We start from the raw sequence: 18,513 nt of genomic DNA, 5'->3' as shown, positions 1-18,513 counted from the left end.
AGTGAATAAATAATGGCACACACCTGTCTTGTCATACTTTACAATGTAATCTTGTGCTACCATAAAATTAACATTAGAGGTTGTAGTAAACAGGATAACAAACTATAATGAGCACAGTCTTTTTTTTTTTTCCTTGAGCAGCAGAATAAACCTTATTTGAATTTACTGTTACTTTTGTTTATATTGTGCAAATTTAGGGTGTACATGATAGACTATCCAGTAATAAGTGAATCTATTTGACTTTCATATTTTAATAGAAATGTATCCAGTATTCTACCATACCCTGCACAAGAAAAGTTTTATGTCTCAGTGAATATGGCACTTAATACTCTTGGAATTTCAATAATATCACATGACTTAGCAGTTTTTTTTAGTTTTTCTACTCACTGTGTAAGTGATAACAAGCTTCACCTGAATACCTGAATTGTGAGACTTCCAAACAGTAAAAATAAAAATGATTAGAGTAATCTCAATAATTTTAGAAAATGAATCAGTGTACCTTGTTATTTATGGCAGTACCACAGCACATTTTGAGCTGTAGTTGGTGCTATATTGTCACACATTTCCTTAAGCAGCCATGCTGGTGAAGAAACTGTGCTGCTTCCTTTTCACACCGTAATATTCGTTTGTTGTTGATTACAGTTATGGAGAGATTCATTTAGTAGGATGTAATCCAACATTTGTGTAAACAGATGTTTTCATTAGGGAGCTCAGAGGAGACGGACCATACTGGCATGGCTTCTGGTCTGACGCGCAGTCATCAGAAGACATCTCCCAACAGTAGTGGAGGAGGAGGAGGTGCTGCAACCCCTGCCACAACAGATGGCAGTCAGTGTTCGAGTTCCTGTTCCACTGTTGTGGTTGCGGGTAAGTTGTGTGTGGCATCTTGTTTGGGCACTTACAGATACTAAAGTGTAATTGATATGAGGAGGTACCCAAAAGAAACTAAACTTGTGTTTTTAACTTCTTTATTCACATTTTAAGCACAAACCTTCAGTTACCTTCAAAATACTCTCCACTTGCACTGATATCTTGTCTAATCTTGTATTCCGTTTTTCAAAACATTGTTTGAATTCATCTTTTGTGATTCTTGACAGTACCTCCATCGTTTTTTCTTTTCTTCACCTCAGCAACATCAGCAAAATGCTTTCAGGTCTCTTTTCATTCTAGGAAACAAAACAAAAAGTCGCATTGGGCATGGTTGGGTTCATGCAGGGGGTGAGAGACAGGGGTCATACCATTTTTAGTCAAGAATTGTCATACAGACAGGGCCGTGGGAGCAGGGGCATTGTCCAGATGGGAAAACCAACTGCCACAAATTAAGCTGCTTCTGCCGCACCCTGTTGCACAATCTTTTCAAAACTTCCAAGTATGAAACCTGGTTAACTATCTGACCCTGTGGAAGAAACTCTGAATTGACAACTCCTCTCACATAAAAAAAATCAGCATTGTTTTAATGTTTGATTTCACCTGATGAGCTTTCTTGGGTGAGAAAATTCAGAATCATAAGCCTAGCGCTATGTTTCATCACCTGTGATAATTTCTGAAAACATGTTTGTATCATTTACTTCTTTCACAGCAAAGTGTGCTTCCACATGACCTTATTTCAGTTCAACAGTTGGAAATTGTGGCATGAATTCAGCAGCCACCCTTTTCATTTTCAAATCTTCAGTCACAATTCGCTGCACTGAACACTAAGTCATTCCTGATAGCTATACAATTTCTTCAGTGGTCTGTCATCGATCTTCATTGATGATTGCACAATTTTTTCAACATTTTCATGTGTTTGGGCTATGGGAGGATTACATAAGGTTTGTCATCAATATACATTTCACCATTTATGAAATGGCAAAATTATGTAAACACTTGAGTTGTCTCCATAGCACTGTCCTTGTATGCCATTTCTAACATTTCAAGAGTTTCTGTTCCACTTTTTCTGAGCAAAAAGCAGAATTTCATCACTGCAAGGTGTTCATTAATATCAGCCAGTGCAAAATCGATAATTACACGAAACAGTTGTCACTGTAAACTCTACCGAAAGTAGTCCGAATCTTCATCAGCAATGGCACACCTCTTACTGACTTTGGAATGTTCACTCTGTGCACTCCTAGTGACAAAACATGGTACTGCAAAACTGCTGCCCATCAAAACATTTGTTAAGTTTTTTTTGTATATCCCCTCAAATAGTTCATGTATAACTTAGTGGTGTTTTTTGATGAATTTTATTTTTTATTCATAGTTTACATGTGCTCTGTGATCATAGAGGAGCAGAAGTGGACAGCAGTATCTTGTTAGTGTTACTTCAAAAATTGCAGTTTCTTGATATTGGAAAGTAAGTTGAGTTTGTGGCAAAATTCGAAAAATTTATCCCATAAAAATGTTCTTTGTAAACCCCTGTCCCATAATTATTATTTGTATTGCAGCATTTTATCACCAAAAATAAATGTTTTCCTCCATTCAGTGATACAAGCATATATCCTAAAGAGAATTTAATTTATTAGTACTGTTAGTTCTAGATCCACTACACACATTCATCTCAATATTACATTTCCTTTGCATTACATCATTAATGAGAGTAATTACAGCGGTCATTCATACACAGGACCAGCACCTCCTGCCAGACCTCGCCGTGCATCGACGTCGTCAAGCCTGGAGCTCGGTTTCTCACATACGGCACAGAATTCGGCAGTCTCAGAACCTGCAACCTCAGTGGGTGGTGTGCTACCAGCACCCAGCACATTGACAGCTGGGACAACGACTGTGGCTTTGGACTATTCGGTGAGGAGTGCTCACACCAGCAGTGGTGTTTACACTCTGACAACAAGTGCAGGGAGTCGTCCGGGCACACCTGACTCATGTGTGAGTGCAGCTTCTTTCCGAGGTGATGGTAGCGATCCTCCTGCTGCCCCACCTCGATCACCTCTGAGTGCTGCTGAGTTGTCGCACCTCATCATGTCCGGCAGACCTGCACTGGATGATCCTCCCACTGTTGATGCCAGTGAGTCGTTCACGGTAAGTGTGAAATGTAGGTGGTGGGCTCTCGTGATAGTGCAATAGCTAAACTAGGTCTGTGTAGTTAGTTTATTCTTACTGATGACTTTTTGACAAATGTGGCTGAGACTTAAACCTGGAGCTTTCCCTTACACAGTCAAGACAAAGATCTGGCCTTAAGTCCCAGGTCGGATAACAGTTTTAGTTGGTCATGAAGTTTTATTGAAGTGTACATTACGCGGTAAACTCAAAAGAGCTACTCTCAATAGTATGTAGATTTCTTGATGAATTGTGCACTTAATAAATATTTATGTTTACTTTGAAAATTCTTTGTAAATTTAAGTTGCACACTATGCTCAAAATTAGAAATTTCAAAGGGGAACACAGTTATCTATAGTCTTTCCTTGTTCCTTTCATGTTGGAAGTCAAGTTTATTAAACTACTTGGAGAAAAAAGTGTTACTTCACATCATAAATTTTATTTCATCTTTTGTTGTCCATCAAGCCATGAGGCCACCTACAAATCTCTGTTATTATTAATTCTTTACCACAACACATCTGAGTAGCAAGAAGAATAGGGGCACATGCAAGACTTTTATTTTGTGCAACAAATTTAGTGAGCTTAACTTTAGTTGTTTCTAGCTTTTTATCTTTCATGTATGTTTTGTTCTGACTTCCGTTTGCCCTCTCGTTTACTGCTTCAGTTTTCTCCACCTACACACAGGTATATAGTGTACTGTGAATGCCAATTAATATTAGGACAGGACATTGAGTGACTTTCCTGATAAGACTGGCAGTCATTTTTGTTTTTCTTGTCCCCCCTCCCTCCCCCGAAGCTACAGTTTCAGCTGTGTTTTTTTATGCATGTGGCTCTCTCACCAGCCATGCTCCAATTGTTCCTATTGCAGCATCTGTTACGAAAATGATCCTTATCTGCCTCAAATATTGGGGCAAAAATTAAATTTGCAGGTTTGCTGTTTGTGCTCAGATAATAACCAGAACTATGATTCCATTTCACTATGTTTCTGTCCCTACACAACCCCTGCTCCCAACCCCTTATCTCACGGCTCATGCCCCTGTAATGGACCAAGATACGAGACCTATCCCATACACTCTCCCACCATCACGTACTCCAGTCCGGTCGCAAACATGAAAGGCAGGGCTACCTGTGAAACCAATCATGTGATCTACAAGCTAAGCTGCAACCACTGTGCTGCATTCTATGTGGGCATGATAACCAACAGGCTGTCTGTCCACATGAATGGCTACTGACAAACTGTGGCCAAGAAACAAGTGGACCACCCAGTTGCTGAACACGCTGCCAAACAAGACAGCCTTCGTTTCAATGACTGTTTCACAGCCTGTGCCCTATGGATTCTTCCCGACCACCCAGTTGCTGAACACACTGCCAAACAAGACATCCTTCATTTCAATGACTGTTTCACAGCCTGTGCCCTATGGATTTCTCCCACCAACATCAGCTTTTCTGGATTTCGCAGGTGTTAACTTTTCCTGCAGCATATTCTACGTTCCCATAACCCTCCTTGCCTCAAGCTTCATTAGTCATTGTCCTCACCCATCCAGCATCCCTATTCCCATTCCAGCACTATACAGCCCTCATTCCACCATTGAACCCAGTCTTTTTACTTGTCTCCTTTTCCACTACCCGCTTTACCCTGCCGCCCGTCTAACCTCCCGTCTGCACATAGCTGCCCTATCCTCTCCACCTTGTCCCTGCATGCTCCCAGCAGCACTGCATTGCCCGCTACCCCTGCCCATACTATCCGCCTGTCTCCTCACCCTAGCCTTCTCCTTACCCCCACCCAGTGCACTGGTGCTGCTGCCCACAGTGTGGCTACAGTTGCCTGAGACTACAGTCGTGTGAGAGTTGCAGTTGCATGAGTAGGTGTGTGTGTGTGTGTGTGTGTGTGTGTGTGTGTGTGTGAGTGTGTGTGAGAGAGAGAGAGAGAGAGAGAGAGAGATCTATTTTTGATGAAGGTCTTAAGGGCCAAAAGCTTTATTTGTGACAATCAGTCTTCTTGTTGTGCCTATCTGCAACTCACCATTACACTCCATCTTGGATTTTCCATTATATGTTTCCATTTCTTTATTCATCCTTGTTACATTTGTGTTTGCCCACTTACGGATGCATTTAAACTTGTTAGTTGACTTGACAGTGTAACTGTGGTGGCCTGGCAGGTAGAGCACTTGGCTCCAGCCCTGCAGGTCCTGGGTTGAGATACAGGGAGGGTTTCTCATTCCACTTCTTCCAGGATGGCCCTATGTCCATTCAGCCTGCTGTCGAATTGAGTAGCGGGAATCTTTACTGGGTGTAAAAGGCAGCTACGGTGAAGGGCCTGCCACCCCTCCTCCTTCTAGTGCCACAGTGAATAGATAGGTTGCACTTTATCTGCAGTCATACCGATAGTTCAGTCACAGGCTTGTGACACAGACAGATAATAGTTCATGCTATTTGAGCTTCCTGAAATCTCTTCATACTTTCACTATGTTTTGTCTTCCATTCTTTTTTTTTCTTACTCGTCTGCTGGTTAGGATTCTCTGTAAAGCTTGAATCTCTGATTCATTGCTTGTGTTTTGAAGGCAAGATCTTTTATTTATTTGTAATATTTATAAGACATTCTGTTGTATCTTTCCTTTAAGGTATAGAACTTGTAGTAGGGAAACAACAAACAACAAATGACAACAGGCAATCATTCAACTGCAGATAAGTGTTCTTTTGACAAGGCACACTTAATAATACTAGTAATAATAATAATAATAATAATAATAATAATTGCCCTTCAGGGCAGAAAAACAAAGCACTTTTTTATATTTAAGTGCTTACACACCATCCTTCATTCAGATGCAGATGAATGATTCTGTTTGTTGAGTGTTTCTGGTGGCTCCACCACATGGCACGGTTGTTGCAAACAGTTCTTCTGGGGTAAGTAGATACAAGCATTGGATACAATGTGCATTACTGTTGAATAAAAATAGGAAAAAAACTAGTAAGCTGACAACAAAAGCAGGCACAAAATAGAAAGACATAAAAAATACTAGCTATTGGAATCAGAAATTTGTTCACATCACAAGAGGGAGGAATAGCATGGACAAATGAAACAGATTAGTGATTAGTTAAGAGTGTTGTCTGGGACATCATGTGAACAGCAGGGCAGAATGGAAGAGAAATTGAGTCTTGCTTTAAGGTTAAAATCATTTTTACAGTTTGGGCAAAAATGCTCATACTGTATAATTGTTGGCCTAGCAACTTATTTCTTGTATGAAAAGTTACATAGCTTCATCTTCGAAATACTGTATATTGCGTGAATGCAAAATGAGGTTCAGCTGTCATAGTTACACTTACATAATTTACATTGAGGTGACAAAAGTCAAGGGGTAGTGATATGCAGATATACAGATGGTGATAGTATAGCGTACATAAGATGTAAAAGGCCAACTGACTGGCAGAGGTGTTGTTTGTATTCAGGTGATTCATGTGAAAATGTTTCCTATGTGATTATGGTTGCATAGTGGGAATTAACAGACGTTGAATGCAGAATGGAAGGTGGAGTTAGATGCATGGGACATTCTGTTTTGGAAATCCTTGTTGTTGTTGTTGTTGTTGTCTTCAGTCCTGGGACTGGTTTGATGCAGCTCTCCATGCTACTCTATCCTGTGCAAGCTGCTTCATCTCCCAGTACCTACTGCAACCTACATCCTTTTGAATCTGCTTAGTGTACTCATCTCTCGGTCTCCCTCTACGATTTTTACCCTCCACGCTGCCCTCCAATGCTAAATTTGTGATCCCTTGATGCCTCAAAACATGTCCTACCAACCGATCCCTTCTTCTAGTCAAGTTGTGCCACAAACTTCTCTTCTCCCCAATCCTATTCAATACCTCCTCATTAGTTACGTGATCTATCCATCTTATCTTCAGTATTCTTCTGTAGCACCACATTTCGAAAGCTTCTATTCTCTTCTTGTCCAAACTAGTAATCGTCCATGTTTCACTTCCATACATGGCTACACTCCAAACAAATACTTTCAGAAACGACTTCCTGATACATAAATCTATATTCGATGTTAACAAATTTCTCTTCTTCAGAAACGCTTTCCTTGCCATTGCCAGTCTACATTTTATATCCTCTCTACTTCGACCGTCATCAGTTATTTTACTTCCTAAATAGCAAAACTCCTTTACTACTTTAAGTGTCTCATTTCCTAATCTAATTCCCTCAGCATCACCCGATTTAATTTGACTACATTCCATTATCCTCGTTTTGCTTTTGTTGATGTTCATCTTATATCCTCCTTTCAAGACACTGTCCATTCCGTTCAACTGCTCTTCCAAGTCCTTTGCCGTCTCTGACAGAATTACAATGTCATCGGCGAACCTCAAAGTTTTTACTTCGTCTCCATGAATTTTAATACCTACTCCAAAGTTTTCTTTTGTTTCCTTTACTGCTTGCTCAATATACAGATTGAATAACATCGGGGAGAGGCTACAACCCTGTCTCACTCCTTTCCCAAACACTGCTTCCCTTTCATGCCCCTCGACTTTTATGACTGCCATCTGGTTTCTGTACAAATTGTAAATAGCCTTTCGCTCCCTGTATTTTACCCCTGCCACCTTTAGAATTTGAAAAAGAGTATTCCAGTCAACTTTGTCAAAAGCTTTCTCTAAGTCTACAAATGCTAGAAATGTAGGTTTGCCTTTTCTTAATCTTTCTTCTAAGATAAGTCGTAAGGTCAGTATTGCCTCACGTGTTCCAACATTTCGACGGAATCCAAACTGATCCTCACCGAGGTCGGCTTCTACCAGTTTTTCCATTCGTCTGTAAAGAATTCGCGTTAGTATTTTGCAGCTGTGACTTATTAAACTGATAGTTCGGTAATTTTCACATCTGTCAGCACCTGCTTTCTTTGGGATTGGAATTATTATATTCTTCTTGAAGTCTGAGGGTATTTCGCCTGTCTCATACATCTTGCTCACCAGCTGGTAGAGTTTTGTCATGACTGGCTCTCCCGAGGCCGTCAGTAGTTCTAATGGAATGTTGTCTACTCCGGGGGCCTTGTTTCGACTCAGGTCTTTCAGTGCTCTGTCAAACTCTTCACGCAGTATCGTATCTCCCATTTCGTCTTCATCTACATCCTCTTCCATTTCCATAATATTGTCCTCAAGTACATCACCCTTGTATAAACCTTCTATATACTCCTTCCACCTTTCTGCCTTCCCTTCTTTGCTTAGGACTGGGTTGCCATCTGAGCTCTTGATATTCATACACGTGGTTCTCTTCTCTCCAAAGGTCTCTTTAATTTTCCTGTAGGCAGTATCTATCTTACCCCTAGTGAGATAAGCTTCTACATCCTTACATTTGTCCTCTAGCCATCCCTGTTTAGCCATTTTGCACTTCCTGTTGATCTCATTTTTGAGACGTCTGTATTCCTTTTTGCCTGCTTCATTTACTGCATTTTTATATTTTCTCCTTTCATCAATTAAATTCAATATTTCTTCTGTTACCCAAGGATTTCTAGCAGTCCTCGTCTTTTTACCTACTTTATCCTCTGCTGCCTTCACTACTTCATCCCTCAGAGCTACCCATTCTTCTTCTACTGTATTTCTTTCCCCTATTCCTGTCAATTGTCCCCTTATGCTCTCCCTGAAACTCTGTACAACCTCTGGTTCTTTCAGTTTATCCAGGTCCCATCTCCTTAATTTCCCACATTTTTGCAGTTTCTTCAGTTTTAATCTACAGGTCATAACCAATAGATTGTGGTCCGAGTCCACATCTGCCCCTGGAAATGTCTTACAACTTAAAACCTGGTTCCTAAATCTCTGTCTTACCATTATATAATCTATTTGATACCTTTTAGTATCTCCAGGGTTCTTCCACGTATACAACCTTCTTTCATGATTCTGAAACCAAGTGTTAGCTATGATTAAGTTGTGCTCTGTGCAAAATTCTACTAGGCGGCTTCCTCTTTCATTTCTTAGCCCCAATCCATATTCACCTACTATGTTTCCTTCTCTCCCTTTTCCTACACTCCAATTCCAGTCACCCATTACCATTAAATTTTCGTCTCCCTTCACTATCTGAACAATTTCTTTTATTTCATCGTACTTTTCTTCAATTTCTTCATCATCTGCAGAGCTAGTTGGCATATAAACTTGTACTACTGTAGTAGGTGTGGGCTTCGTATCTATCTTGGCCACAATAATGCGTTCACTATGCTGTTTGTAGTAGCTTACCCGCATTCCTATTTTCCTATTCATTATTAAACCTACTCCTGCATTACCCCTATTTGGTTTTGTGTTTATAACCCTGTAGTCACCTGACCAGAAGTCTTGTTCCTCCTGCCACCGAACTTCACTAATTCCCACTATATCTAACTTTAACCTATCCATTTCCCTTTTTAAATTTTCTAACCTACCTGCCCGATTAAGGGATCTGACATTCCACGCTCCGATCCGTAGAACGCCAGTTTTCTTTCTCCTGATAACGACATCCTCCTGAGTAGTCCCCGCCCGGAGATCCGAATGGGGGACTATTTTACCTCCGGAATATTTTACCCAAGAGGATGCCATCATCATTTAATCATACAGTAAAGCTGCATGTCCTCGGGAAAAATTACGGCTGTAGTTTCCCCTTGCTTTCAGCCGTTCGCAGTACCAGAACAGCAAGGCCGTTTTGGTTAATGTTGCAAGGCCAGATCAGTCAATCATCCAGACTGTTGCCCCTGCAACTACTGAAAAGGCTGCTGCCCCTCTTCAGGAACCACACGTTTGTCTGGCCTCTCAACAGATACCCCTCCGTTGTGGTTGCACCTACGGTACGGCCATCTGTATCGCTGAGGCACGCAAGCCTCCCCACCAACGGCAAGGTCCATGGTTCATGGGGGGGGGGGGGGAAATCCTTAGGGAATTCAATATTACAAGATCCATAGAGTCAAGAATGTGCTGAGAATACCAAATTTTGGGCATTACCTGTCATCATGGACAATGCAGTGGCCAACGGTCTTCACTTAACAACCGAGAGCAGCGGTGTTTGCGTAGAGTTGTCAGTGCTAGCAGATGAGCAGCATTGTGTGAAATAACCACAGTAATCAATGTGGGACATATGATGAAATATCTGTTAGGGCAGTATGGCAATATTTGGCATTAATGGGCTATGGTAGCAAACGACCAATACAAATGCCTTTACCAACAGCATGATGTTGCCTGCAGCAACTCTCCTAGGCTTGTGACCACATCGGTTGGACCTAGACGACTGGAAAACTGTGCTTTGGACAACAGTTGGTAAAAGCTGATGGTAGAGTTAAAGACTGGTGCAGACTCCAGGAAGCTGTGGACCCAAGTTGTCAACAAAGCTCTGTGCAAGCTGGTGATGACTCAATAATGGTGTGGACTGTGTTTACATGGAATGGACTGCGTTCTCTGGTCCAACTGAAATGATCCTTGACCGGAAATGGTTCTGTTCGGCTACTTGGAGACCATTTGTAGCCATTTCTGGATCTCACATTCTCAAACAACAGTGAAATTGTCACAGGGCCACAGTGGGTTTGAAGAACATTCTGGACAATGCATGCGAATGGTATGGTCACCAAGATCACCCAACATGAATCCCATCGAACATTTATGGGACATAATCGAGAGCTCAATTAATGCACAAAACCTTGCATAAACAGAACTTTTGCAATTATGAATGGCTATAGAGGCAGAAGGCTCAATATTTCTGCAGGGGGCTTCCAACAACTTGTTGAATTCATATCATGTTGAGTTGCTGCACTATGCGAGGTGAAAAGGGGTCCGACACGACATTAGGAAGTATCCCATGACTTTTGTTACCTCAGTTTAACTGCAACTTTATTATGATCATAAATATTTTATTAATTTCCTGGTGTATTTCAGCCACTGACCTACTTCAAAAGGAAATGAAACAGATTGATGCAGGGTATCTCATCAGTGATATCTGTATAAATGAGAAGTGCAAATTCTATTCAGCTATCTTCTTGTTGTGACACAAATAATAATTAATGTGAACTTAATCAAAACTTTCCAATTTTACTGACATTTCATATAAAATTGACAGGAGCCTCACATGATGTCATTGCACTGTTGATATAATAGATATTTCTAGCACTTTTGCTGTATGGAAAGCCATTAAATTAAACATTAACAGGGAAGAAATCATTCCACTTTCCTCTTGAATTCTGTGCCTTACCTAAGTCAAGGAAATCCTCGTGTCTCCATTGAAAACTCAAACCTGTATGCCCTCTACCTTGTTATAATTTTGTTCCATTGGAAAAGGTAATGTTAGAGAAAAGCAACTTTAGCACCTGTTACATTGATAATACCTTTTTCTTGTTGCTGCAGGTTCTGGACACGCCTGAAGTGCCACCTCCTGTGCCTCCTCTTCCTCCCCCTGATCCAGCACCACCTCCTCTTCCCCTTCCAGCAGAGCCACTGCCCAGCTTGACGGGCAGCGGGGAAGTAGCAGCGCGGCTTGTGACAACCCGGCCACACATCTCAGTGCTGACAGCACATGCCAGTGTAGCACCACCTGCTGCTGCTCCCAGCTATGCTGCTCCAACACACACTACTAGCTGTCACCGCATTATGGATAAAATGAAGGTTGGTTATCATGAACTAGTCTCCATTACAAAATTGGAATATGCTCACTTAGTGCCCAAAATATCTATAATAACAGAGCAAGGGAGAGCAGAGGTTGGCACAGTGCACTTCCTTTTGGGTGGGCAGTGGTTCAAGTCCCTGTCCAGTTTTTTCTTAAATAACTTAGGGCAAATGCTGAGATGGTTCCTTTAAAAAAGACAGGCCAGTTTCTGTCATCGAAGGGCATTAAATCCTAATTTTCCTTTCTGTAAGAAATTGCCAGAAGTACAGGCTGTCAATATAATAAAGACTAAATGCAGACAGCAAGACTAATTTTTTCTCCAATCAGACATTTTCTCATTGAATGGTTGAAGTGAATTTTCAAATTCTTGCTGATACTCTTAATCTGGGGAAAAAAAGAAAAAAAAATGGTCATTTCAGCAGGTAAAAAAAAATGCAACTACCTTCCAACAACAAATGATTAAAGCTGTTGAATTAATATATACAATCATTAAACTGAATACACAAAACAGTACCATTCATAAAAACTGCAAATGATACTTTTTTGAAATTATAGACAGTAGTGTCAGTGTAGAAGAAAATTAAAAATTGTACTTTATTGCTCAAAATTGTAGTCACAGTCTTGATTTGATTCATTTCTGGTGAAGCTTTTTTATGTATTTGTATTAATTATCAAAATATTAAGGATATAAAATACATTCTACTGATTGTATTTTATATCCTTAACATTTTGATTGATCCAGTGACATCTAAAGTTAAATCAAGTTGCTTAAGCATGCAAAATTTCGTAATAATTAACTCTGTTTTGCTGCCTGAAAGACTGCAAGTGATGAGATATGAACATTATCTTATTGTGGCTGTGGAATTTAATTTCAGAGTAATGTCATTCATGGGCTGTCCATGTGGATTGCATAAGTAATAAAGTTTGGAGCCAGTTGTGATAAATTAGTTATTAACAAGGCAGTGAGGTTTAGGCTGATTTTTGTTCATTTGGTGGCTTGTAGTTAAGAAGAGAAGTATATCCGCTCCATGTTAAGTTTAATTATAAATCACTTATCTACACTACACTACATTAAAGTTCCAATTTCACAATATTTTGTAGGTGCAAGCAGCTCAGCAGTTTCAAGTTCATCTTCATCAACAGCAGCAGCAGCAGCAACAAATTGTCCCAGTTCAATTAACTGTTGGACGGAACAATTATTTGGATGTACATGCCTCTCGTGCCAATGCAAATGCTGGTTTAATACATGCTTCACTTTCAAGATCAACTCTTGCACTCTCTGGCTGTGCATCATCACCTTCACCAGGTTCATCTTTTTCTGCCACTGGAAGTGCTGCATTGCTCAGGTGAGTGAAAATTGTTGTTTGAATAGTAACCTACGTACAATAAATCTTTCATTAAAGCCTTTTCAATAATTCACCTACTTCATAAATAATGGGCAAAAATGCAAATATTCACAACATAAGGCTGGCTAAACGATCGACATTTGTCTCATATATTATTTTCAGTATCTGTATTCATACACTGCAAGAATTAATAGAATTATTGAAGAAAATATGAGTGACTAATAATTTTATAGCTCAAGGACTAGCAGTATAACAAAAGTGATGTCCAAAAGCTAGATAATGCAGGGGATGTGTGAGTAGATTGCTGGTATTTCAGAATTTTAGGTAAACCAGTACAGTTTGTCCTTGCACCTTACGTTGACCATGTGACCTGATTTTCACACAAGGAATGTCTCTGCAACTGACAACACCATTTTCAAAAGTTACAGCATATGACAGTGCCTGTTGCAGGTAAAGAAACTACTTTGTGTCACTGCAGTTGAATTGATATATTTTTCTGTTGTCAGCTTTTGTGGACTGGTCAAAATAGTTTATGTACCATTAGATCGACAAAATACATATATGTCTACATATACACTTCACTAGCCACCAAGCGATGTGTGGTGGTAGAGGGCACAATTCGCACCAAAGTCATATCCCCACCCACCACCCGATTTGTTTCACTTGCGGATGCTCTACATCCTCGGTCAAGATCGGATTTCGGAATTTAGTGAGCAGCCCCTTCCGTTTAGCGTGCCATCTATCTGCAAGTGTGTCCCACTTCAAACTTTGAATGAGATTTGTAACGCTCTCGCAATGTCTAAGTGTACCAGTCATGAATCTTGCTGCTCTTCCTTGGGCCGTCTCAATCTCTTGAATCAGACCCAACTGGTAAGAGTCCCATACAGATGAACAATACTCTAAGACTGGACAAACTAACATATTGTAAACTGTTTACTTTGTTGAAGGACTGCATCACTTCAGGAGTCTACCAATAAACCACAATCTAGAGTTCACCTTACGTCACTGTGAATACTCTTCATGCGCATACTCACAAAATTTATTTCCAGTATTACATGCAATCATCGACATTACTAAATTATGACTGGGCACAGCTCCAAACACAGTAAAGTCCATCTCACTTCACTGTTACCAGGATGTGAAAACGAGAAATAACTATTCTATTTTTATTCTGAAAGCTTAATTGAGGTCACTGTGTTAATATTTTAAATTTTTATTTTTGACTGAAGCAGTATCTCAAAAGTCAATTTGGATAACAGATTTTAAATTGCAATTTTAAATACAAATTCAGTACAGGTTTAATAATTTTGTTGTTATATTCACCCTATGTCATTTTATGTGGCAAATAACAGGTACCAGTTCTCTGTTGGAATATTTGCTTTAAATCTATTGTTTGGCTTCAGAGATTAAAAAATGCAAATTTTGTTTTAGGTCTACAGTTGCAACTGCTGCAACATCCCCTGGTTCCTCCTATTCTGGTGGTAGCTCAAGCCGTTGTCAGTACACCACAGGACTGGCAGGCTTGCCACTCGGTCAGGAACACCGAGGCTTCAGTATGGGAAGTCGTATTGGTTACTTGGGAGGCTCAACTGGGGCTTTGCACCGAGCTGCTGCTGCAACAGGATTGTCATTCTCGGCTACTGGATCAGCAGGCAGCTGTGGTCGTTTGCCACCTCCGCCTCCTCACCTCCACGCTCGTCGTTTTTCTCCACCACCGCCGCCATTACACCCCCGACAGCCGCCACCACCACCACCTCCTTCATCTTCTAGCCTTGCAACTGTATATACATCACAGGTGAGAGGCTTCCTTCAGTAATAGGTAAAGGTTCTGTACACTGTACACAGTTTAATGTTTTGTCTTACATGGAAAAATATCAGTTATCTATTTTCTGTCTGTGAGCTATGAGATTTGGTGTTGATATTTTGGAAGTTCTCTAGGTTGACATTTGTGACAGGATAAACAGATGGAAAAGAATAAACAAACAAGGAGAATGAAACTGAATATAATTAGCAAAATATCATAAATACAAATTTCTAAAACTAACATACTTAACAAAAAAATCTTAATTTGAATTCATAATGCATTTCATTTGTTAACTGATTACTAAGGTAGCTTTTTCTGTTTATTAAATTAATTTTTGTATCAGGTTTTAACTATATAAACTTCCTAAATTGCCTGTATTTTGCTTTGAGTAATTAGTACAATGTGTAATAATGAATGTTATGGAGAGACCCACTTGCTCCTCAGGGATGTATGTTACCACTGTACTTTTTAATTACTTGTTTATGTCCAAATCTGTGTTAGCTGGGTGAGAGGTGAGTTTACTAATTGGGGGCAGTGTAGATGATAAGGGAAATAACAAGCATAGACCCCAATGTTGTAGACAAATCTTAATTGATTTTCATTCTGTCCTACACACATTCAGTACTATACAAATGTTCACACTGTGCAGCTGTTAGTGGATGTAAGGTAACAACCTTGATCGATTGCTGTATATGAAACTAATATAGATGATATGAAGGGATGCTGAAAGTTTGTGCTGGACCGAGACTCTGACCCAGATTTTCCACTTGTCACAAGCAGCTGCGTTAAGCACTTTGGCTATCTGAACACACTTCCATGGCCAATTCAAACTTCAATACCTAATGCAGCTAATGTCAGAAAGACTCTGCGGTTGTGAATAAATTTCATAAATGTAGTATAGCTGGAAGATTATCAATGTCTCTTTCTTCAGACACTGTTAACAATAAATATAGTTGGGTTGTTCACCTATTCCATTTCAGGTAACATGCTGAGTGGAAGTGTGTTATGCTCTTGAATAAATGTAAAATAGGTGATACAAAAACTTACTGACATCCAAATGACAATGTAGATTATAGACTGGAGGGCAGGAAAACTATTGATGACATGCTCTGAAATTCATATACAGTGAGTCTGGGATTTGACAGTTACAAGTATATTTCTGTTGAAGTTTAGCACTCTTTATATGTCTTGTCAGATCCTTCAGGGTGTGATAAGTTAGCATATCAAGGTGGAATTGTAAGAGGCGTTACTGCCACATTTGAGTTCTTGTGATGCCAGTATATAACCCAGGAAGAATATTGTAGATAGAGGAGTGAAGGAATTCAGGCAACAGGTTTAGGACATAGGCCATGACCAGCTAATTCTGAATATACATCTTCCAAGAAGTGTTGCAAAAACTGATAAAAACATTGCAGAATCTGAACTGCTCCTACTTCTTTTTATTAGGTGACAATCAATGGCAGTACTTGATCTTCCAAAAACATATTAGTAAAGGAAGAGGAATAATCAAAGATCATACAGGGATTCTCAGAAGAGTGGAAAAGAATGAGGCCAAATACAATTAAAACCTTGACTTTAGCATGGAAGAAATTCAGGCATAGGCTTTTTTCTAAACAGTATCACAATACTGAATGTATCATTAAAAAACTGAAGGTTGCTTAGTGAACAATGTAGAGATGTATGATGGGAATTATGAGGATAGATTGGGAAACAAACAAATAAAGCAGGGAACAAACTGGAGTGGTGGACATAATTATGACTATAACGAAAATAAGATGTGGTGGGCAGGACATGTAACAAGTATATGGATGTTAGATGGGCCAAAGACATTTGTTGCTGTATTCCCATAAGAAAAAGATAGAGACAGCAACCTAATAGGTCAGTAACTGACAGCAGAAAACGTACATGGGCAACATGGATGCATATAGCTGAAGATAGTAATTTATGGAAACGTCTAAACAAGGCCTTTACCAAGCAGTAGTCGTGGAGGAAACAGGAGAGGGGAAGGGGGGTGCCACTACTTATGATGATGAGTGAGCAATTAGACTGTTAGTAACTGATGATAAGCAATTCATCTCACAGGACAGAAGGATAATTTTTATTTGTGGCCATAAATCAAAAGGTAAATGAATATCCTCCATGAAACAAAAGTACTGTATGGTGTTGTTGACTGGGGGGTCCCCGTCTCTTGTTATTTGGCCACTTGATGCGAGTGTATCTGTTTGATACCACTTCGGTGACTTGTAAGTCAGTGAATATGAGATCACCTGAAATAGTGAGAACAACACACTCAGTCCCTGAATAAAGAAAACCTCTGACCTGCCAGGAATCAAATCCAGAGCCCCACAATTTAGAGGTGACAATGTTAACTACTGAACCATAAACTGCAGACACATCATCCATATAGAAGGTGAAATGTCAGTACCAACTATGGACACATAACAGTGCATACACTACCCTAACTTTCTTAACTAACAGTTCCTTCCTCAGTCAGGCAAGAGCAGCAGGCTGGAGAAAGGTTAAAAGGTGGGGAAGTCACACAGACCCCAAAAAAAGAGCAGCTTATCTTTTGTGAGAACAAGGGTAGACAAAGATGAGGGAAAAGAGGGGAGGGAGGCATTTCTTCCTTTCTTCTTTTTCTCCCCTCATACTCACAACAGGTGGGTCCCTTTCATCCTGGAGTCTGAGTGACATGCCATACTTTTTAACCTTTTTCCGTGCTACACCCTACCCCTCTCGATGACCAAGGAAGGAACTATTAGCTCCAAAATCTACAATAGTGTATCTGTTGTCAGTACTGATATTTTACCTCTTGTAGTTAAACATTGGGCAGCAATTCTGTCTCATAATTATATAATTTTCTTGAGTGAATTTTCTTTTTGATACAAAAACAATCTTTAGTCTGAAGATTGCTTTTAACACCACAGTGCTTTACTTGTTGGAGATTGCCTTCCTTTGACGTTTGAAGTGACTTACCTAGCAAGTTACCGGGGGACCTACAGATAAATGTGGATTCTGAACCATGGCGCAGCTCACTCTTTTTCACATGAACCAAGAGATGAAATAAGTGATAAGTGACAGATTAAAATCCTAGGACTAATGAAGAATGAAACCTGAGGCCTTTTGATTTGTAGATTGGCACTTTACAACTCAGCCATCGAGTCAGTGCAATCATTCAGATAGAATTATAGTTGAAAAAGAGGTTTCATCATGAAAATAAGCAATAATAATGATGCTTCATGACCACCTTTGGTCTGATAATCTGTCATGGGTAAACTGTTCTCAGAGCGCTCCAAGGTGTTGGGTGCTTAAAATTTTCTGTGAAGAATTTTTTTTATTGATAATACATTGCAGAATTGATAGGCACCATTTCTTATTAAGATATCATGTAGCAAGATGCAGCATAAGCAATGTTTTGATAAAGTGCTGCCCACCTCCCCCAGTTGCCCCGACACGCACGCACACACGCGCACACGCACACACACACACACACACACACACACACACACACACATATATGTGCACACGGGCACACATGAATACAAATTTTGAAAGTGGAAAAGAAAATATAATAAATTAAACTAAAGATGTTGAAGTGAACTGGCTACACCACAGCTTTGTAGAAATTTAAACTGGCAGTTTTAGGTGTGTGTTATTTTTTGTAAGGTTGTGGAGATGCTGGAATAGGTACTGTCAACATTAAGCTTATATAGATATTGCAGATGTGATAGCTTGCAAGT

The 18,513-nt window shown here is 39.9% G+C and overlaps 1 protein-coding gene across 2 annotated transcripts in view; it reads left to right on the top strand.

Annotated features, from left to right (window-relative positions):
• LOC126277890 (protein expanded) overlaps positions 1-18,513 on the top strand; it is a 443,551-nt gene that overhangs the window by 409,851 nt on the left and 15,187 nt on the right. For both annotated transcript variants that reach the window (XM_049977441.1, XM_049977442.1), the window contains exons 12-16: positions 706-867; positions 2,603-3,012; positions 11,365-11,622; positions 12,725-12,969; positions 14,401-14,764. In XM_049977441.1, the coding sequence (XP_049833398.1) occupies positions 706-867; positions 2,603-3,012; positions 11,365-11,622; positions 12,725-12,969; positions 14,401-14,764 (1,439 nt within the window). The remainder of the gene's footprint in view (positions 1-705; positions 868-2,602; positions 3,013-11,364; positions 11,623-12,724; positions 12,970-14,400; positions 14,765-18,513) is intronic.

The sequence above is a fragment of the Schistocerca gregaria genome, chromosome 6 (genome assembly GCF_023897955.1).
Source record: "Schistocerca gregaria isolate iqSchGreg1 chromosome 6, iqSchGreg1.2, whole genome shotgun sequence".
NCBI lineage: Eukaryota > Metazoa > Arthropoda > Insecta > Orthoptera > Acrididae > Schistocerca > Schistocerca gregaria.
The sequence above is the reverse complement of the archived record's forward strand: the minus strand, read 5'-3'. Positions and strand labels throughout refer to the sequence as shown.